Below are 22743 nucleotides of genomic sequence, written 5' to 3' on the forward strand. Positions count from 1 at the left end.
TTAATTTATAGTAAATTTATCACATATGTACAAGTTTATGATTTTTTATGGTATTAACCATTTATTTTTAACTAGGAAACATTTCAAAATACAACTGTTAGCATATAAAATCGCTAAACCTGTTAAATGGGTTTTTAAATCGTATATAATTTTTGTGATTCTTTATAATCGCAATAACTTTTCCGGCTTTCGAAAATTTACAGGAAAAGTCCGAAATAACCTATAAGCGCAGGCAAATTGGCCGCAAATCATGCGGGCAAAAAACGGAAGGATCTCAAAAGTTCAGGGGCATAAAAGTAATCTCATGGAGAATAAACTGCAGACAGACAAGCGGGCTTTTTTTTTTTTATATAAAAAAGGGAAAACGAGAAGAAGAGCGTCATTCGAAACGACGTCGAAGAGCCATTTTTGCACCCCCTCCCTACTTCCGACGCCTTTTGCCTCATCTGTCCGTCCCAAAAACACACAGCCTCGCCTCCATTCTCTCTTCCGCAGCGAAGCTCCGACAGCACAAAACCCTAATCCCCATCTCCATCTCCATCTCCATCTCCATCTCTCTCTCTCTCTCTCTCTCTCTCTCTCTGTCTCTCCACCTCCGCGAAATCCGCTTCCGTCGAGCTCGATCCCGCTCGTCGCCCGCCGTCGGTCCGTGCGCACTCGTCGGCGGCGGCTGCTCACGGCTTCGGTCCCGTAAGGGAAGAAGGCCCCCCTCGCGCGCGCGCGCCGATCTCGTCCGGGAAGAGAGAGAGAGGGAGGGAGGGAGGGAGGGAGGGAGGGATCAGCGACGACAAGCAGAGAGCGGGGGCAAGATGAGGATCATGATAAAGGGCGGTGTTTGGAAGAACACCGAGGACGAGATCCTCAAGGCCGCCGTCATGAAGTACGGCAAGAACCAGTGGGCTCGCATCTCGTCCCTCCTCGTCCGCAAGTCCGCCAAGCAGTGCAAGGCCCGGTGGTACGAGTGGCTCGATCCCTCCATCAAGAAGGTGCGTGTTTGCTTCTGTCTGTGAGCTCTTTGTGGTGTTCTTTTGTAGGCGCTTGTGGTAAATTTCGGGTCTGGTCATTTGATTTTGCTCTGGGTGTCGGTAGTGCACCTTTAAGATTGACGACTTTCGTGTTGTTTTTATCTGTGAACAACTGCGAGTAAAGGGTTTTTGAGTGCTCTAAATTTCGGGTCTAGTCATTTGATTTTGCTCTGGGTGTCCGCAGTGCACCTTTAAGATTGACAACTTTCGTGTTTTTTGTCTGTGAACAACTGTGAGGAAAAGGGTTTTTGAGCGAGTGCTCTAATTTTGATGGAGCAGAATTCTCGGCGGAATGGTCCCGTGCTCTAGTAAATTTGCACTAGGCTTTGAGAAGTATATGGGTCTACTTTGTGGGATGTTTGGTTGAGCATATGCTGAATTTATTCTCCTTTTGATTCTCGTAGACGGAATGGACACGGGAGGAGGACGAGAAGTTGCTGCATCTTGCCAAGCTCATGCCTACTCAGTGGAGGACCATCGCCCCTATCGTTGGCCGTACGCCCTCTCAGTGCCTCGAGCGGTATGAGAAACTACTTGATGCAGCCTGTGCTAAGGATGAGAACTATGAACCTGGAGATGACCCGAGGAAATTGCGGCCTGGGGAGATCGATCCAAACCCAGAGTCGAAGCCGGCACGCCCAGATCCTGTTGATATGGATGAGGACGAAAAGGAAATGCTTTCGGAAGCAAGAGCTCGGTTGGCCAACACTAGGGGCAAGAAGGCTAAGAGGAAAGCTAGGGAGAAGCAACTGGAAGAGGCCAGGAGGCTAGCTTCTTTGCAGAAAAGAAGAGAACTGAAGGCTGCTGGTATCGATAATAGGCACAGGAAAAGGAAAAGAAAGGGGATAGACTACAATGCAGAAATTCCCTTTGAGAAAAGGCCTCCTCCAGGTTTTTTTGATGTTGCTGATGAAGATGGACCAGTTGAACAGCCCAAGTTTCCGACCACGATAGAGGAACTTGAAGGAAAAAGAAGGGTGGATTTGGAAGCACAACTAAGGAAGCAAGACATAGCTAAGAATAAAATCGCGCAGCGGCAGGATGCACCTTCTGCTATACTTCAAGCCAACAGGCTAAATGACCCTGAAACTGTTAGGAAGAGGTCAAAATTGATGCTTCCAGCTCCCCAAATATCAGACCATGAACTTGAAGAAATCGCCAAGATGGGTTATGCTAGTGATCTGGTGGGTAATGAGGAACTGATGGAAGGGACCTCTGCAACTCATGCTCTTCTTGCGAATCATGCTCAAACACCACATCAGGGAATGACACCTTTACGGACACCCCAAAGGACTCCTGCTGGTAAAGGTGATGCTATCATGATGGAAGCTGAAAATCTTGCGCGTTTGAGAGAGTCACAAACGCCATTATTAGGTGGTGAAAATCCTGATTTGCACCCTTCGGATTTTTCCGGGGTCACTCCTAGGAAAAAGGAAATACAAACGCCAAATCCCATAATGACACCTTCAATGACTCCGGGAGGGGGCTCGACTCCCAGACTTGGCATGACTCCGTCGAGGGAGAATTTTTCTTTTGGTATGACGCCAAAAGGAACTCCCATCAGGGATGAGCTCCATATAAATGAAGAGATGGATATGAATGATGGGGCAAAGCAGGAGCTAAGACGACAGGCTGATCTGAGGAAGAATTTGCGCTCAGGTTTAAGCAATCTTCCTCAACCAAAGAATGAGTATCAAATAGTTATGCAACAAATTCCAGAAGATAATGAGGAACCTGAGGAGAAGATTGAGGAAGACATGTCTGACAGGATAGCTAGAGAAAAAGCTGAGGAAGAGGCACGACAGCAGGCACTGCTTAGGAAGAGATCAAAAGTATTGCAAAGGGAGCTCCCTCGGCCTCCTGCTGCTTCTCTGCAATTGATAAAGGATTCCTTGTTGCGAACAGAGGGAGATAAGAGTTCTTTTGTCCCACCAACCCTGATTGAATTGGCTGATGAAATGATAAGGAAGGAGCTTCTCTCGTTATTGGAGCACGATAATGCAAAGTATCCTCTCCAGGATAATACGAGTAAGGGAAAAAAGAAAGGTGGTAAGAACTCTGCAAATGGTAGTACTATTCCTGTGATTGACGATTTTGAGGAGGCTGATATGAAAGAGGTATTTCTTACTTTTAAAGCCCTTCCCTCTGTGAATATTCAACATTTTGTTATTGCCATCTTTCTTTGTCTGTTATTTCCTTTAGACTGTTAACTAGACTTATTAGCATGTGCACGGGAGTAATGCCAAGTTTCAATGAAGGTGAACATAACAAATATCGAACCATATAAACTTCTAAAGAGCATAGATTATCATTCAAGATACTCAAAAGGCACTATTGTTATCTTATTTCCCTTTTTTTACCCGTGTATGAGATACTCTATTGGTATTAATATGTGAGACTTAATAGCTATACTCATCTCTCAATTGTGTTATGTTATTAAGGACTGGTACTTTTTGCTTCATTCTTTATTTCTTAATGATTGGTTTTTCCATCCGATCAATATTTGAGTTTTGAGTAATGAGAGATTTGACAGTAATGATTAAAAAACCTTGAGGCTAGGAAAGGAGGGTGACTGTCCCATGACTATAATTGTAGTAAATAAACTAAAATAGAAAAAAGTTGGAACTAAGACATGTGTCACCGAAAGAGAGGACCACATGCTAGCTCCTCATTGACTTCTCATAAGTGCACCAAAATAGATTTATTTAATTAGGTTTGATCTGAACCATCTCAAACCTACAACCATGCTTTGGTAGTGGTGTGTCTGGATAGAGACGTACTTGTAGTAACTTCTTAGTAACCTTTGAGTTTCCCTTCTGAACAAAATTAACTGTTTAGTTCGCAAAACATTAGGGAAATATATGGGGTGATTTTAAATGCTTATGTTCATGTCCTTCTAAAGATTCTGGGAGTTTAATGCAAAAAGAGAAAAAAAGAAAAAAGATAAACTTGCCCATCCAACGTTAAAAGTAAGAGTCAAAAATAAAAATTCTAAATTAAAAACCACCCAAACACCATTTGGACCTTCAGGGTTTTGTCTTGCTATCTGTTTCAAATGGTTAATTTTGCTCTCATTGATTCTAGGTCCCGGTGTAACTAGATCTGCATGCCGTCAAAAGTCTTCTGTTTTTGGTAGATTTGGTTGTGCTAGATGATTAATTTGTTCCAGAATTGTTGCAAGTTCCTTCGTTCTATTGTTGGGGATTTTTTTTATATTCTTTTATCTCTTGCACTTTTTTGCGGCTCTTTATGCCAGTTTCTTTTGTCTTGGATTACAAGGAAGTTCTGTTTTTTATATTAGTTTTAACTTGCTTTCTATTTTCATCTTTAGTGACATATATTGTTAATATATGGCACTGAATATTTCTGACTGGTTCAACACCATTTCCAAATTTCAATCTAGTTTTGTTAGTGTACTCTCTCTGTTCTTTTCATTAAGTGATGGAGAACAGTGGCAACAACCTTTGAAGACTTACAAAAGGCACGCCAAATGAAGCTTTGCTGATTATTTTCTTTGATTGATCAGGAATCTTCTTAAGTGATTGGAGTCTATTAGGATTTTAATAAGTTTCCTTTTGCGTGTTGGAATTGGATTTAATGTTTCTTCTTCCTTGTTGGTAGTGGATATGTGTGTCGTAGTTTTATTAGGATATATTAGGTAACCTATTTGGACATGGAGCAGTACTTTAGACAGTCTATATATATGATTGTAATTCTTTCTTTTGAATAGAGTCGATGATTCATTGAATTTGGCAATTCTTTCCTTTGGAGCTCTGTGATGCATTTCCTCTTAGGTGTGACGCTTAAGAAACCCTAGGTATGATGCTTAGGAAGCTTTGCAGCCTAAAGATTTATCCTTTGTTGTGGGACTCGTCGTCCTACATCATTAAGTTTGGTGCTGCTTATGAGACTTATGATGTAATAGCAAGATGGTCTACCCTGGCTTTCAGTCCATGGATAAGAGATACTAAGAATTTTCTTTGGGTTGTTGGGAGAAGGCCAAATACACTTGACTCTCTTGGACACTCCAATGTGAGACTCTGGTTCTGGCTGCAGCTATGCTTGAAAAATGAGTGCGGTACAGTTTTTCTTCTGACCAATCAAGTACCATTTATGGAAGTAGAGACAAAAAATGCACGTGAACTTGGTTCCATTTGGTATAGTTTGGAGGGAACCAACTTTTCTCTATAGATTTGCGCAAGAGAATCCAAGTAATAGATGGCAGAGATAGTTCAAGAAAGATTTGGGTATCTCAGCAATCCCATGTATGCGCTAACATGTTTGTGTGTCTTGCCTCCCTTAGTAGCTAGTACTTTGGAAATTATAAAAGTCTCTGGAAGGCAAGAAGGGATGTTTCAAAGCTATTCATGGGTTTGTAAGTCCCAGGTAAAGGACTAAAAGAAGTTACCCTGCAAGTTAAAAAATTAACTGCAATTGGTAATTGGACAATCTTTGAAATGACTAAGATATCTCCAATTTCACTAAAACTTAAAGTTCAGCATTGTACATATTGGACAATTTAAAACTCTCGGTCAAGAGAATTAAGAAAGTCCAAAATTTATTCTCAAACAAGAATGCTATCCTAGGACTATTTGACCAGCAGATTTAAATGATTCTCCCATTTTGTCAGTTTTCAGCTTCTTTTTAATTTTTAATTTTCCTTTTGATTTGCCAACGTAGTTTAATATTTATCCTTTTATCGTTTTGGTGTTTTTCTACTATCTATAAGTCAAATGAGAACTGTTAAAAGACGAGCTGACACATTTATAATGGACTGATATTTCTCTTGAAATGATAAACAATGCTTCTTATACAAAACGGTTTCAGAAGGGAAGCCTTTGTAATTTTATACAACATCAATCACAAAAGGCCTTGTAACTTTTACGGCAAAGTAACGTTTGAAAGTGAACTTGCCAATATCAATATACCAAAAGTGAAGAGGATTTAACTCCCTGAAATGCCCTTTTATTTGTTTCTGTCCACATGAGCTAATAAGCAAGACATGGTTTGTCTCGTGTCTGCAACTAGACATGAATATTTATCAATTTGGGGTCTTGAAAATGTAATAATGAGGGAATAGAGATAGAATATCCAATTTGTCCTATTGTCTCTATTTTTTCTCCTGCTGTCCTTGTACAATATGGAGGGAATTAAGCGTGCATTTTTGTTAAGCAGGAAAAAGGGGTGAACCTGTTATGATGTTTTGTAGCCAAGTTTATCTGTATCAAGATATTAGACCTTTTATTTAAAAAGGGGACTTCTGCATTTTGATCATAAATTATTTGAGTTGTTTGAAATAATCTTTTGGCTGAACATTCTATTGGTATTGTCAGTTGTGATTTTTTGAGGCTTTATGGGGTTAACTGCAACTATTGAGATGTGGATGAACATTCATACAGCTTCAACAGAATGTGAAGTATCTAATTTGTCTTAGTTTAAGGGTACTCACAGTATTCCATGATTGTGTAGTGGCGATGCTGAATTAGGATTGCTGCTGTTTATTTGGTCCTGCATATGCTTTTTTTTCTTCTCATGATTTTTTTTGGGTCGAAAGTCTTCCCATGATTTTATTTGTTGTATTATCGGCATATATAGTATTGCTCACTCTGCAAATTATTAACTCGAGCATGTTTTCCAAGCAGGCTGATTCCATGATAAAGGAAGAGGCTCAGTACCTTCGTGTAGCCATGGGCCATGAAAGTGAAGCATTTGAAGAGTTTGTTGATGCACACAAAACTTGCTTAAATGATCTCATGTTCTTCCCTACCCGCAATGCCTATGGACTCTCAAGTGTTGCTGCAAATGCGGAAAAGCTTGCTGCCTTGCAGAATGAATATCATTTTGTTAAAGCAAGGATTGATGAAGATCATGAGAAGGCCCAGCGACTAGAGAAGAAGGTCAAAACTCTCACATTCGGCTATCAGGTATGCCTAAGATGTCTTTTAAACTTTGATTGCTCGTTGCTTTCTCTTCCTTGAATCAAACTGTCCCAGGAATTTGAATCATACTTTGGTTGCTTGTTGTTTTCTCTTCATTCATAATAATGCAAGTAACTATCATTGTTCTCTTCAATATCGTCAAGATGTATCGTGAAGAATTTTGTTTCTTAGTACATTTCCCTTCCAGCTTTGTAACTAATTCAACTCGTCTTTGTAGTATCTACTGGTCGACTCTGGTTCTTATATCTTTTGATTGTGTAGAGTTCATAGCTCTTATTCATATTTTCCATATTGTAAACTCATAATATAAAAATATATATTAAGGTTTACAAAAAGGAACATATATTAAAGTGTTAATCTAATTTTACTGGTTCATCTTGTTTTTTTTTTCAACCATAACCTGAACGGACTTGAAACCTTAAAATAAGCAATCTGAAATGAGTTCATCTGAATTGTTGTGCTTTGGTTAATTCCTCCTGTCTTCTGAGTTTCTTCTTTCTTCCTTTAGGCTGTAAAAGTTGTATGTTCATTGTGATTTTTGCAAACTGTTCAGTATGTTTCCCATCACATGATAGAGAAACTTGCTTTGTTAATACTTGAATGTTTTGTTGGTCATCTTGAGTGATTGATAGTGTGATCGAACTGCTGTGAAATTGCCATGCATCTGTCCAATAATTCTAGGATATACTGCCATTCATGTGATGAGGTCTACTTATTGCCCGGCGAACTGTTTTCTTGATCAGATGCGGGAGAAGACTCTTCGTGACCAAATTGAGTCAACCTTCAAGCAGCTGGACACTGCAGGGACAGAACTAGAGTGTTTCCGAGCTCTGCAGAAGCAAGAGCAATTAGCAGCCTCACACAGAATAAATAGTTTGTGGGAGGAAGTTCAGAAACAAAAGGAGCTTGAGCGAACTCTACAGATACGCTACGGTGCCCTTGTTGCCGAGCTGGAGAGAGCAAGGCATCTCTTTGATGGTTACAGAGCAGAGGCGCAAAAGCAAGAGGAAATCGCGGCAAATAATCGAGCTTTAGAAATAGCCAATGCTGCAACAAATCAAGCAGTTCCATCAAATCAAACAGAAGAAATTGAGGATCCTACGGACTTTTGTCAATCGCTTGATGGAAATCTGGGCCAGGAAAGTCATGCTGCGGAGAATGCTCATGCAGATGACAGAAATGTTTCGACTGCAGCTTCCTCTGAAGGTCCTGTTGATATGGAAGATGAAAAACCTCATGAAGTATTGGTGGGTACAGAACTGATTGCTGAATCTACTGAGCAGGTGGATGTGGATAGCACGATGAGCAAGGAGAAATTGGATGTTGAGGATCAGGATTCTACAATGGAAATGAGAAACTCTAACGGACCCTTAACCGAGCAGATTGAATATGGGAGCACAACCCCTCCCCATAGTAGTAGGCTGGTGAATGACAATTCAGTTCCAATTAGTAGCGATGAGGAGAGGTCAATGTAGGACTGAGGTGTCCAAGTCAATGAAAGATGGGGAGAATCTACCCATAGCAGAAGCAGAATCTTCTTGGAAGTGACTTCAATCTGTATGCAAACAAAGTTGTTTAGTAGTTTGTGGCCAAGCTTATATGCGCTTGAGGGACTGAGTGCATCATCATCCCCGGATTTAGTTCCCACTATACTCAAAAGCAGCATGGAATTGTTACTGATGAGGAGTGCAATTACACAGACGACGATCCATCGTTGAGGTGCTTTCCAATGTTTCTGAGATTTGTGATAGTAGCCATCGGCGAGGCTGCGGATGATAAATTGAAATTCAATTGAGAAAAAGCGGTCATGTCTTTTTGCGAGGTTTGGCAGCTACTCCTGTTGCTTTATGTTGTCCTTGTCCGTGATGCCAAATGCGTTGCAGTCTTGTTCATGCAATGTATCGTGGAGGTGTTACCCGAACTTTGATAATGCTTTTTGGACCGAATAAAGTTGACAGAACTCCCCTTTTCTTCGGTTCCAATCTTTTTTTTCCCGAATGCTGGACTGAGGGTTATGTAAATTATTGTTCCCATCCGTGCTAGGATGCAGAAGTTGTGATAAGCAAAAACTTTGTTTGTGATCGGTTCCTAGTCCGGTCCCACTCAGGAACCGGGAACAATCGGGAACCGGACTGGCTGGTCCTGGGACTGGATTGACCGGTCCGGTCTGTTTCCCGGGGCGGTCCAGTGGAAACGGTGGTGGAATTCCTGCTTACTCTCTCTCAAGCAAGCTCAGGTTGGACTTTTAGCTAATTCTATGTTCTCTCAATTCTCTGAATTTTGCCTGTTTCTGTTTGGGACGAGTGCTTGGGGTTGCTTCTTACTTCTTCGATAGAATTCATCAGGTTGATTTGCCAGTGAACAAGACACGAGTGAATTCGTGCAATTGATTTTTCTTTTTGCCTCGAGATGGTGGAGGGACGACGACCAAATTGTGAACTCTCAGAGTTTGCTGGGTCACATCGCGAGCTCAAGATGTCGTCAAAACAGGCTAAACTAAGTAAACACTAAACAGGTTATGTTATTTGACAAATTACAAACAATTAAAACTATATATAATTGGTTCGGTCCGGTCGGTTCGGTTCTCATCTTGGAACCGGGAACCGGAACGAAAATCACCAGTTCCATTTTTATGGAACCGGGAACTGGACCAATGCCCCCTCGAATCGCTCAGAAACGGTCAGTTCGGTCCGGATGGTTCCTGGTTCGAATGGTCTGCTATGCTCAGGTTGGGTCTCGAGTGTCAAACTGGTATACTACGGCAAATCAAGGTGAAAAAGCTAGGAAATGATCAAGATACTAGACCATGTCCAATCCCATCCTCCTCTTCAACTGCAATTGCTCCCTGAGAGCCTTCTCGTACGTTTCTTCTTGTGGACAGCGACTCGTTTTCGTGGGCCGAAGGAGAGCATGGGTCCTTGCCTTGTGGTTTCAATGACCTCGACGACGATCTCGCGGACGCACTGGAGTCCTTGGGCTTCTTCCTCCTCGATTTCTTGGGCAGATCGGAGAGTTGTGACGGGACGGTGTCGGCGGCGGAGTCCATGGACTGTCGGGTGGTGGTGGGCTTGCTCGCATCTTGTACCTCGGCCTTGGAGGATCTTCTCGGTGGCCGGTGTTTCCCCGACTTGGCCCTGGTTGGTGATTCGGCGTCGCCCGATGATAATGAATGGTTATGGTGTCTCGACGATTTCGGTATTTCCGACGATTCGGTCGCCGGAGAGCTTTTGTAACTCGGGGTCCCCACAATTCCTCTACTTGATTCTGTTTAATGATTTATAAATTAAATTATAAGGCATGTAAATTGCACCGTCGCTATGTGATATAACCGTCACGTCATCATTTTCGTTCGAACGAAATATAAACAAATGCAGTCCCTTTTATTTATTCAGAAAAAAAATGACTAATGTTTGCACCAAATTGGCTATTTTTCCAGCAAAAAAGTCCAGACAAGATCTAAATCAAGAGGAAAAGGAGCACACAACATTGCCATCGTACCTTCGCGAACCCCGCCAAAAGAAGAACCATCCTTCTGGTCATCTCCGGCGCCGGATGATGACGGTTGTTTCGGCGACGACGGTTTGAAGTCGTTCATCTGCATATATTTCCGTTCTCCTCAAGCTCAAAACCAATCCGACGTCGGCCCAAAAATCGGACAAGAGAGACGAGAGCAAGAATTGTTCGACATACCCAGCTTGGCGAGTTCTTCACGGCGGGACCGTCCCAGCCAATGTGAGCAACGTGCTTCACATCAGTGGGATAGCCGATCATCATCTCCGGTTCCTTCGCATCGTCATCTGAATCTACAAGCGCGAGAGTTCATCAGCCAGAGCCGACACGATACGCCAATATTAACATTACAGAAAACGTAGCACTTACCGAATATCTGAGAAATGTACCGGAGGCCCTTGAGGAGGCCCTTCATCTTGGTCGTCATCCTTGCCCGTCACCCGAATTCTCTTGCACAATCAGAAAACTGAACAAAAACTGTTGCTAACCATGTCTCGCCACCGCCGGAGACGGTAACGCCCGAGAAGACAGCTGCCAAAACTGGGCTATCGGTGCTCGAATCTCGAGATCGACGTTAAGCACGGGCGATCCTCGCGGGGATTCGAACGAAAGCTCTCTTGAATTGGACGGGATGAAGAGCAGAAGGAAAGAGATGGGGCCGCTTGACAAAGTTGGAAATCGAAATGATTTGCAGTGCAAGAAGAGAGAAGAAAGAAAGATGGAAAACCAGAAGGGGGTCGCAATTTTAGGGAAGATGATGCTAATATTAGCAAACGATTCTCTTAACTGCTTCTTCTCAACAACGGTAGGAGTTCAAAAGGCTGAATTCCCTCTAGTTGTTGTTTATTGTTGCTCAATAGGATTTTTCACAAGGGAAATCCCATGTACAATAATTCTGGATTTTGACTTTATTTTTTCCTTTTAATTTTCCAAAAGCCATCAACATTGTATATTTAATACACATACACTCTCTAGCACAAAAAGAAAGAACAAAAAAAAAAGAGACAATGAGAAGTGCAATGCGGAGCCGGAATTGTAGTGAAGAGGGGGAAAAAATTAGGGAAATTGTTCAAAAAGTCATAAACCTACTACACTCTTGCCAATTCAATCCTAAACAAGGGTCTGAAGTGATGTACAATCAAAATTGAAGACTTCAAGAAATTTGTAGAAAAATACGTAAATAAATATATAAAAAAGGCACACACCCATGGGTAGCTCAGTTGGTTAGGGCATACTTGGGATTGTGTGGTTAGACGCACTGGTCCCAGGTTCGATTTCCCAGCTGAACACTTGTGATTTAAGTGGGGGGCCATGACGGTGGGTTGCTGTGCTAGTCTCTCTCGAGGAATAGTCGAGGTGCGCGCAAGCTGGCCCGGACACCTCGGTTACCAAAAAAAAGATAATAAATATAAAAAAGGCTTAGAAACAAACCTGCACTTATAAATGAGGGCAAATAAAAGAACGGAAAATTCCAAATAGGGGCTTGGTGTGGATTTGTTTTCTCAAAAGAAGACTCAAGGTGGACATTATCTCAAATAAAGGTTTGAAGTGGCCATTTAATTTCAAATAACCATTTGATCTCAAACAAGGGTCCGAGATCACCGGCAGGCTGAATCTTCGTTGGCGAGCAAACACATGCTTATTCCGGCAGCACGAGCATGGCTTTTTTTTTAAAGACATTTCTTTTTTTGTTTCGTTTTCTTTTCCTATCTTTTCACTGTTGATCTTCTTCATGCTTGGAGGGAAGTTGCAGATCTCCAGGGTCATGATGATAGATAGAAATGTGGGTGAAGGAGCTAAACACATGACACACACACAACCTCTTTGATCAGAGTGAACTAAATACATTATCATCATCAGAAGATGGAGAGATTGTGTGTTGTCTTCCTCCTTCACTCACGTCGGTCCGCGTTCAAGCGTCATCCATGGCTGCCGGCACTGAACGAGCCGTCTCTCTCTCTCTCTACATTCAAAAGCATATTTTTAACCTGTTCCCAAAGCTAGTTTACGATAAAATCACCTTCGACCTCTCTCTCTCAATACCTTGATTTTGCCCCCAAATAGCCATGGGACAGCTGCGACAATAAAACTCTAAACTGCCAGTCCGACAACCGCAAGCACTAAGCAGCATGGCTGTGACAAGAAGAAGAAGAAGTTTGAACCGGCACGGCGCCCTCGCATGTCCGACCGGAAGCAGCAGAAGCAAAAGGGGTTGGAGATTGCTGTGAGGCCTAATCATCACGCCGCTGACCAAGTGCAAGCTCAGGTTGCTAAAGCAGGAGCAGATCAAGGACTACCTGCTCAGGGAGGAGTTTGTGACAAACGAATATCGGCTCAAGCCATGGCCACGAGCGACCATGGCTCTTTCGGCGCCGGTGGCAATGGATGACCAGATTTGAAGAGCTGGCCAAGAAGACGCTTGAATGGGCCGACGACCATGGAAGCCAACCAGATCTAGATAGAAACGTGGGTGAAGGAGGAAGAGAGAAAAAGTGAAAAGAAAAAAAAAAGAAAACTCAGCTAGCCGGCAATGATTGGACAATTATTTCCCTGATTATGCCGCCAGAATAAGAATGTGATCGCTAGCCGGCAATGATTTGACCAACCAGCAAGCTTAGGCTTTTATTTGAGATTAAATGGCCGTTTCAAATCCTTATTCCAGACAACGTGCACTTCGGGTTCTCTTTTGAGAAAACTCATTAATTTCAAGCTTTTATTTGAAATTTTTTCTAAAAGAATCCTCACCACATTTTAACCTGAATTACCAAACCTTGTACTTGTGGCCCTAGAAATTAAATAATATTCATCTTGGTCAAATATTATGTAGGACAACAGGTATGCTTTTATTTTGCTATTGCAAATAGTTTCAAAATAGGACAACTTTCATGAGTTTGTATTTCTCTTTAAAAACATAGTTGAAAGAAGAAAGATGACTCGTTTTACTTATATTTTCCTGTAACATGCGTAGATATGGCTTTTTGCAAGATGATGAAATAATCAATAAATGCAAAAAGGCACCAAAAAAAGGCAAAAAAAGCACAGCAACAAGCATCTGAATTGTAGTCCTAACATATCATAATGTCTCTGTCACGTACACACTATGCTTGAACTACAAGTTATGGAACTTCTGAGTTTTGCAATTTTTTTAGCAACTTATACTACTAGATTCGGGGGCAAAAAAATGGGATTCGCGTCGATACAAAAGACCACAAACAATTAAAAGCAGTTGAAAATTACTAATATCCGTGAAATGTGAGTGGCCTAGTCCAGTCAACATAATAGTAATAAAAATAAACATAACTTACATCAATAGTTTGAAAATTGAAGAATAATATATTTGAAATTAGTCGCAAACTCTAAATAGAAATGTTTAGGTTTGCAAAGCACAATTAACTGCCCTTAACAAGTGCCTTAGGGGCACAAGTTAATATTTTCCATTTGCTTTTATGATTTACATTGTGCTCACATTTTGGTGCATCTGTATAATCATTTGTCAATTCCTTTGTTTTGCCTTTTGTGTTTTTGATAATTGAACTGCAACACCAATGTACAGAATACATTTCACTTCATTATCCCTCTTTCCATTAATACTGCTTACCATGGACCAGCGATCTAAAGGAGAAAACCTACAGAGCCAGAAACACAACTCGTAGCTTAGCTTGAGAGCTACTCTCAGTTTCTGCAGACAAGAACATTGCATACCAAGCAGATGCATCTTTCAAGAGCAATAACTCTTTTCCAATGTGATTCCAACTCCAAGTCCTCCGCAGTGACCAGGACCAGAAATGGCGAATACATGTGCTGTATCATCCAACAAGAGTTGATGCTCGGGATCCACCTTGGGCAACGCCGCGACATATTGAGGGAAATGACTTGAAAAGCTGATGCTTTGACTATGATTGCTTTGTCTGCAAGATAAAAGAACCGTACGTTCAACAGCGCTCTATACATTCAGTTATGAGAGAGAGAGAGAGAGAGAGAGAGAGAGAGAGAGAGAGAGAGAGAGAGAGAGAGAGAGAGAGATGAGACTACCTTATTCAGGTACTTCTTTTGAATCTTTAATGCTACTTTGCATGCCTTTTTGGCATCTAATTTTCCAGTTGTCTCACCCAAAATCTACACAAGATCATAAGAGGAGATGAAAAACCCAGTTTGATCGATTGATTGAGAGAGAGAGAGAGAGAGAGAGAGAGAGAGAGAGAGAGAGAGAGAGAGAGAGCGACCTTGACAACATCATCCAGTCCCTTGGCCTCCTTCAAAAGGGCCTTATTCTTGGTCTCTAGCACGCTTGCAACGAGAAAAACAGCAAGAGCACTCTCATGGTCTACATGTCCGGTCTTTACCTTTTCCTTCTCAAATTTACCACATTGCTTCATTAGTAGCTTCTCATCCACCTTGAGTGCTGTCTCAGCTACAGTTCTTTCCTCCTTGTACATTGAGAATATATTTGGGTTGTACTCCATAGCCCATATCAGCTGAAAATCAATCTCCATTCAAATTCTCATTGCGACGACACAAGCATAAACACTAATACAATCTCATTAAAACCTAAACTTTCATAAACTGTTTTAATCAAGGTAATCTATTTGACAAGGGGACAAAATTCAAATTTCAAGTAGCTTCCTCACCTCCCAAAGGTATAAAGCATCAACAAATGATAATTCCCTTCGAAAAAGAACCATTAGCATACGAAATGCAAATAAATACGCCCCACCATCCAGATCCTCTGCAAAAAAATAGGAACATGTTAACCATGTCGATGTTTCTTAATCTTCCCCCTCACCCCCATATCTGGAAACCAAAGAAAGGGATATCAATGAAGGTAGCCCATGTGTTGATAATTACAGTTGTAGTTTTCAAATATTGTACCTTCTGAGACTTTCCTGGTCGCTCTAAAAGCTTTCAAACTCAAAATCTCCAAGAATGTAAGAGTTCACAAAAGAAATCTGAAAGAAATATTCGTATCTATATATGATTCTTAAATAGGAGACCTTAATTCAAACATTATTGTTCCAGTTAATGCTTCAACAAATCAGTTTTCAGCCCTTCGAAGCTCTTTTAAGAGTTTCATGTCATGTCTTCAATGGAGCCTGATTTTAAGTCATCTGTTCTTATTACAGAGAGGAACTAGAGCCGCCGATAAGTGAATCGACTTGTTAACTAATGCTCCTCGTTTACGACTTAAAGCTTGACTTGCTGACTGCTCAGCTGCCTGTGCATAACAAAACTCATTTTGAGTTAAAAGCATTTGAAATCGACTAGCTCAAGTGTCAAATCTAGTTGAGCTTAAATTCGGTAAAGCTCTAGCAGATTTTGAGCCTAACTGAGTTTGTATACTTTTTGTTAATTCCATGTATGGTAAGAAATTAATAATATTCAGTATTCAATTTCAGTTTACTATAAAATAATTTTTCATTTCCATTTGTAGCTAATAAAGATGTTTTTTTTTGGTAAGGATGAATACATGGCTAGCTAATAAAGATGTTGTTGACAATTAAACTTCAAAATTTTTTTTTTCAGCAAAGTCATGCTTATACAATTTTCAAGCAAATAAACACTAGGAAAACTCGTATATCTTTTTTACTAGGGAAAAAACCACCAAAAACCCCAAACTTTGCCATCTGTGACACATTTACCCCGAACTTTTTTTTGTGACACCAAAAACCCCGAACTTTGCTTTTTGTGACACATTTACCCCAATGTATTTAGTCCATGGGCATTTTCGTCTTTTCTGCTTTTTCTTTTTTTTTTTCTTTTTTTTTCCTGGCCTCGCCGGATCCGGCGAGGGGGGCCCTCGCCGGCGTCGAGCGAGGGCGGCCCTCGCCGGCGTCGGGCGAGGTTCGCCCTCGCCTGGGCGAGCGAGGGCGGCCCTCGCCCGACTCAGGCGAGGTCGACCCTCGCCGGCGTCGGGCGAGGGTCGACCTCGCCGAGTCGGGCGAGGGCCTCCGCGCCGGATCCGGCGAGGCCGCCCTCGCTCGACGCGGCGAGGGTCGACCTCGCCGAGATCGGGCGAGGGCCGCCTCGCTCGCCCGGGCGAGGCGGACCTCGCCCGACGCCGGCGAGGGACGCCTCGCCCGGGCGAGCGAGGGCGGCCCTCGCCCGACTCGAGCGAGGTCGACCCTCGCCCGACGCGGCGAGGGTCGACCTCGCCAGATCGGGCGAGGGCGGCCCTCGCTCGCCCGGGCGAGGCGGCCCTCGCCGGCGTCGGGGCGAGGTTCGCCTCGCACTGGGCGAGCGAGGGCGTCCTCGCCCGACTCAAGCGAGGTCGACCTCGCCCGGACGCCGGCGAGGGTCGACCTCGCCTGAGTCGGGCGAGGGCCGCCTCGCTCGACGCGGCGAGGGCCCCCTCGCCGGATCCGGCGAGGCCGACGCGGCGAGGCCCTCACGGAAGGAAAAAAAAAAAAAAAAAAAAGAAAAAGCGGAAAAGACGAAAATGCCCATGGACTAAATACATTGGGGTAAATGTGTCACAAAAAGCAAAGTTCGGGGTTTTTGGTGTCACAAAAAAAAGTTCGGGGTAAATGTGTCACAGATGGCAAAGTTTGGGGTTTTTGGTGGTTTTTTCCCTTTTTACTAATATATAGAAAGATTGTTATGATCCTAATTGTAAAGTATCGGACTTGGATCCTACATTGATGGTATGGGACTTCAATATTTGGGCTCTTCCACCTCAATTACTAGCTTTTGGGGTGACTTTCTCCTAAGCTCCATATCAATTGGGCATTGAGACTGCAGAGCATGGTGGATTGTTATGATCCTAATTGCAAAGTATGGAACTTGGATTCCACAATGATAGTATGGGATCTTGATGTGTGGTTTCTATGGCCTTGGACCTCTCCCACCTCAATAGCTAGCTTTTAGGATCCTAAGGTTCATATCAAAGACATAGGCCCGGTTCTTCTTACGAACATGCATGTACATAATACATCCAGACACATCCTATTTAGCATGCATGAAGGCAAGATGTACAAGTTTATATAGAAAGAGATGCATAAAAATAAGATTTACAATTTTAGCATCACTAACTTATGGAATCTTTGTTATCAAAAAAAAAAAAAAACTTATGGAATCTTGCGGCTACATTAGTACAAGCATTGAGATTAATACACTTCAATCTATCATTCAGTTGCAAATGCAGGATCCAGCTTTTCTTGGAACATATTTGGTACTTATATGGAAAAGCTCTCATCCATTTTACTTTTATGACATCTCTTTTAGTATACCATCTTCTAGTAAAGCCCAAAAATACAAATACAAAATGTACATATGAAGAAATAAAAGAAAAAGCGAATATACCAAGATGTTGATGCAGTTGAGGGTCTATAGTTTTGATAATTGTGGAGAGTGTACCGAGTTGAGATTGTACTCCGATCGAACTTGTAGTGCACCTAAAGTTTTCCCTCTTCCCAAGGAGGAGGAGAATGAATTAGATGTACTCAAATTCCAAAGAAAAGATCCCACTCAATACTGAAAGAAAATGAGGCATAAATGATGAACATCATTCACATATCCACTATCCTTGAGACTCAATAGTATTTTAATAATATAAACAAGCTAGAAACCACAGATGTGTAAATAAAGCTGTCAATCGTCTATGATTCTTTAAGAAATTTGTACTGACTCTACATTCACCGCGTGCATTTGCAGAAAAAGAGATGGTAAACTTATAGCGAAATCTACATGTCATCATGTCTTCTCTTTCTCAATCTAGAAAGAGGCATTTCCAAAAATATGTTCAGTAATTTTAATAGCAAAAGTGACTCATCATATTAAAATATTTTGTTCGGAAAAGTGTTTGTTGTACTGGCAAGTGAGCTATTTTCATCTTTATAACTTCACAAATGATATTACGTGTGCAACATACTTGGCACATCAAGACACCAAACGGAGATCATCAAACTCACAAAGATGGAATGCCAAAAGCCAAATAATCATCTACAACAAAGAGCTAAGAGCGCACTAGTTCACTGACATAGAAATTTCAAGCTAAAAAAGCATACCAGTCTTCGCATTGCTCGCTCAAAGCACCAAAAAGCATCAGCTTCATGTTCCAAAAGTATTACCATTGGGGAGCATATGTCATTCATTCCTGCTCAGATATCATTGAAGTAAAATTTCGTCATTTCACTTCAAAGCATGAAAATAAAGGAGCGTCTTTACCAACCTTGAACATATCCGATATCACTGTCTACCCAAGCATAAACAGCAAGAACGTCCCAAAGTTTTGCCTGATTGATTTCACTTTCATAAAATGAAAGAGCTCGATCAGTTCGAACAACATCCAAACCTATCTCCATATTTAATAGCATATGTCAAGTGCCATGGAAAGAAGAACGCCATTGGAATTATAAATATTATGTACTCACAATACTCACTGGGAACAGCTTAGAAAAAGACAATTAAGACCTCTAAAAGTGTTAAGAAAAGACCATCACTTCAAGCTCTATCTCAAGCAGTCTTTCTTCTATGGTACAGATGCAAGGCTGAGCCCACGTAACTACCAGCATGAGATTACTTTACGTGAACAATTCTGAAGCTACCGCATTGATGCCCACAAAACCACACCAATTGAGTACTCTTCCAGGAATTCTCTGGGGCAGCAGATTCTGCTATTTCAAAGTTGCAGTAGCTCCAATGAAGCGCGTGAAAAGTTTTTAAGATGTGGAAGAAAGAGAGCAGAAATATTTGAAAGCCAATTTTTAAGCAGCAGGTCAGAGGTGCTTTTTAAGTTTGTCGTTCCAAATATCAAATTTGAAGTTTTTTTTAGTTTCAGTAAGTTTCAATATCTAAATTGTTTGTTCAGAATCTATGAATAACTATAGCACATTATTATATCATTTAACAAACGCTTTCTATAGCCATAGTTACAACATAACACGAGAAAATTAAAGCCCACATTACAGCACCAAAAGCTACGGAACAGTAGGAGGCAAGCAGAACAATATACCAAGGATGGAGACCATAACAGGAGAACAACCACAGCAACCAAGGATCATTAGTTTCTAAACCACTAATTTATACTAATAGATGACATCATGGAAGCACATACCAATTTGGTGCAAAATGAGTTTCCAGTTTTTCACTTTCTTTTTGTCCATATTTTCTACGAGCCCTTCATGACTGATGGAGGGATCTAAAGATGAAGTTGACACAGCTCCATTGCAATCCTTATCAGCATTCAATTGTTGGTCATTATCATTTTTGATAGGTAAGGTGATGACCCTCCCACTGCCAATTAGTGGAACCATCTTCTGACATTCTGCTTTCCATATCCCATACTGCTCCCTGTGATTGACATAAGGTGCATAACTAACCAAGCTAAATAAGATTAAATTATGAGTAAAAAAAGAAGATAAGAACCAAGTCAAAGGGCGAATACCATCCTAGGTTAGGAAGAAATCTAAAAGAATGCACAAAAGCAAATGCTCCACTTCATATGTCCAAAAATAAAATAACACAAGTTTGTTAAAATAACAGAAGAGATTTTACTAAAGCAGACTGAGATCTAACTTTCCCAAATTCAATTACACTGAGCTTCAGAGAGATAAGTGAGCATGCACTAGGTTATTATCCTTCACGTTAAAACTTAACAACACAAGTCTAGAAGTTAAATGCATATGTTTTTCAAGCCAACTTAGGACCCACTTGTGAGAGGTTTCCTTGCCTGATTATAATGCAAAATCAGTTTAAAGTAAATAACATACAGGTACTAATTATAAAAATGAAAGAGTAAGAAAAGCCGTCAAAATCATTAAAGTGCTCTTTTAGGCTCTTAAGTAAAAAGGACAACAGCTAATGGAAAATATTCTGCCCAGAAATAAAAAAGTTCAAAAAACCAGAAGATATTTTGTCACTAAAAAACCACAAGTCACAACGACTTAAACATCACAACTTCCAAAAACATTAAGCTACAACATGAACAACTTTGATCTCCCGTGATATTATTGCTTCCAATGCCAACTTCCTAAGTTTTATTTCTATTACCTTCCTGCATATGGAGGCCACAGTGACACTCTTCTACCAAAAACTGACAATGAGAAGTGTAATGACATATCCTTAAGAAGGTTAGCTGCTAACCTGGGGACCAATTAATGTCCAATAAACTAACTAATAATGCAGATATTACATTGATGAACATCGAATGCTCTGATCACCATCTTATCCATGGACATGATTCATCTAGAGAAACTTCTCTTATTAGATTGATATGAACAAACTGAGCCATTGCTCTCTTTCTTGGAAACCAGAATTTAACTAATTCATGACTACTGCAGCACTTTGTGCCAGTGATAGTGAAAGATATATCAAAAGAAATGATCAGAAATTGTTACTCAACCCATATTAAATTTGAGACTATCCAAAGTATTAGTTTACACATCTTGTGAAGCCACAATTAGGACTAGAAGCAGAACATTACCTCCTTTGTTGCCTCAGCTGATTTCTCTCATCAAAGGTGCTGTTGGGATCAAAGCATCCCAGTAGGAACTCCCACACAACTCCTCTAATTGATGGATGGACCCCCTAATATGGTTACCGGATGAAAATAAAATCTTTACTTGATTAGGCAGATGAACAAGAACCAAGCGTACTGACTCTGGGGCAGGCACCTATATAGGCTTAAGTACCACCCTTACTAGCATTAGAAGTATTCTTTTAAAATAACGCCAGTCAAATTTAGAGAATCCCCTTCAAGGGATGGAAGGCACAGATAAGTAACAAAAGATAAATTCTAGGATATGCACATATGCAAGACAGTTCATGATGACAGGCACCAATTTGATTCGTATTCCTTTTTTTTTCCACTTTTTATTGTCTTTTTCATAATATTGGATGACAACCCCAAAAAAAGGATTAACTCTTGATTGCCATCAGACCCATAATGGAGCTCATTTCCTTCAAAACCAAATCTCTGTGAAGTAGGAAATACTTAAAGCTGCAATCTAATCATTATGATGGCACATTTTGTAACTAGGCTTTGAACAGATCCAGCATCAAACAGATGGTTAACAGGATAAGAAATGTCTAAGTCCTTCAATGAAAAGTCCTGGGTCCATTCTTGATTGACCTTTTCATTTAGTTGCATTAGCTTTGCTCAAATTTAGATACACATAAAAATACATACATCATACCTAGATTGGTGATTCCAATTAATTGACTACATCATACCTAGATTGGTGATTCCAATTAATTGACTCTCTACTAGACAAAGTTTGGCTTATCTCAATCTCCCTTTAGGTCATACGATTGTTAGCCATAACGGAAAGGGAGAAAGAAGACGAGGGGAAGCATTACCCCCCGTTGGATGCGACGGAGCACTTTGGCAATGTCCATGTGACCTTTCTCCGAAAACGCAGCATGCCATTTCCTCGCGCTCAGCGTCTTCCCAGGCTGCCAAAAAAAAAGAATTAGACTGATTACAATTCTTCCTCAAAGTAATTCACAATCATGGTCTTCCCCATGAAAGCACACAAACCATAAAGAGCAAATACGTGGGCAAAATCTACCTTAACCTTAAAACGGGTCTTGCGAGCATCATCATTGCACTCCGGTCTGACTGGGTAGAATGCGTTCAAATCAACCCCATCAGATCTCTTCAGAATCATCCCACAACCGAACATTCGAATCCCTCAATCCAACAACCTAATACTATCTCTCACCACCTGCGAATGCCCATCAACGAGAAGGGACAACAAAGAACAGAAAAGAGAGGGGAAACTGCAGATTCAATCCCGACGTCATTCTGAGTAGAATTTATCGACGCGTTCAACGAGCGAATCTAACCTGGGGAGTAAAGAATGGGATGATGAGGATGGGCGATGTGTTCAGCAATTCGCGAGCATTTGGAATTTCTGGTGTGTTGTGATTTGAAAGGAACTTTATGCAAACGAAGGAATGAAGCATTCTTTACGTGAATACACAAGAGAGGGAGAGATTCATGTAGTTTTCGACGGAACAGAGGTTGCTGTCTAAAATTCAATTTCCATGTACATATTTATGATCTTCGACCTCTTTAGATACAGAGGGATAAAGCCCGACAAGATAGACATAGCGTTGGATAAGATTATCACATTTTTAGTTGGCAATATGACTGGAAATAGAGGTAGGAACGACTCTATCTATCTAACCTGCGTTGGGTCGCTTGGATATGGATCAAATATGATATAAAATCCTTGCGATATGAGGTTAGCTAATATATTGTATGGTAAAGTACTGAAATCCTTTGAAGTGTCCGAAATGAATTGAGAATATGATTAGATACAATAATAAAA

At 41.1% G+C, this 22743-nt stretch overlaps 3 protein-coding genes across 6 annotated transcripts; 1 reads left to right on the forward strand and 2 right to left on the reverse strand.

Moving 5' to 3' along the window:
- Positions 1-768: 768 nt before the first annotated feature.
- On the forward strand, positions 769-9045 carry LOC115688656 (cell division cycle 5-like protein). Its single transcript, XM_030614550.2, has 4 exons — positions 769-986; positions 1430-3142; positions 6668-6949; positions 7708-9045. Exons 1-4 carry the CDS (start codon positions 810-812, stop codon positions 8437-8439), a joined length of 2904 nt encoding a protein of 967 aa, XP_030470410.1. The 5' UTR covers positions 769-809; the 3' UTR covers positions 8440-9045.
- A 418-nt stretch (positions 9046-9463) lies between these two features.
- On the reverse strand, positions 9464-11528 carry LOC115688663 (CRIB domain-containing protein RIC7-like). Its single transcript, XM_030614556.2, has 4 exons — positions 10844-11528; positions 10655-10767; positions 10463-10559; positions 9464-10228 (listed from the first exon to the last, which is right to left on the reverse strand). The coding sequence occupies exons 1-4, from the start codon at positions 10899-10901 to the stop codon at positions 9756-9758; spliced, it is 741 nt and encodes a 246-aa protein (XP_030470416.1). The 5' UTR covers positions 10902-11528; the 3' UTR covers positions 9464-9755.
- Positions 11529-13941: 2413 nt separating this feature from the next.
- LOC115666644 (rab GTPase-activating protein 22) lies at positions 13942-22481 on the reverse strand. 4 transcript variants are annotated; one of them, XM_056307713.1, is made up of 12 exons: positions 22256-22481; positions 21985-22134; positions 21767-21862; positions 20892-20995; positions 19524-19759; positions 18639-18761; positions 18475-18563; positions 17771-17876; positions 15103-15200; positions 14698-14949; positions 14507-14590; positions 13942-14382 (listed from the first exon to the last, which is right to left on the reverse strand). In XM_056307713.1, the coding sequence occupies exons 2-12, from the start codon at positions 22090-22092 to the stop codon at positions 14368-14370; spliced, it is 1311 nt and encodes a 436-aa protein (XP_056163688.1). In that variant the 5' UTR covers positions 22093-22134; positions 22256-22481; the 3' UTR covers positions 13942-14367. The 4 variants fall into 4 exon arrangements, with proteins under 4 accessions (XP_056163688.1, XP_056163686.1, XP_056163687.1 ...); XM_056307711.1 differs by having other exon boundaries at positions 21979-22134; positions 22256-22478; XM_056307712.1 differs by lacking the exon at positions 22256-22481 and having other exon boundaries at positions 21979-22249.
- Between the last annotated feature and the right edge of the window lie 262 nt (positions 22482-22743).

The sequence above is a fragment of the Syzygium oleosum genome, unplaced genomic scaffold (genome assembly GCF_021117445.2).
Source record: "Syzygium oleosum isolate NSW1041296 unplaced genomic scaffold, Sole_v2.1 Sole_v2.58, whole genome shotgun sequence".
NCBI classification, from domain to species: Eukaryota; Viridiplantae; Streptophyta; class Magnoliopsida; order Myrtales; family Myrtaceae; genus Syzygium; species Syzygium oleosum.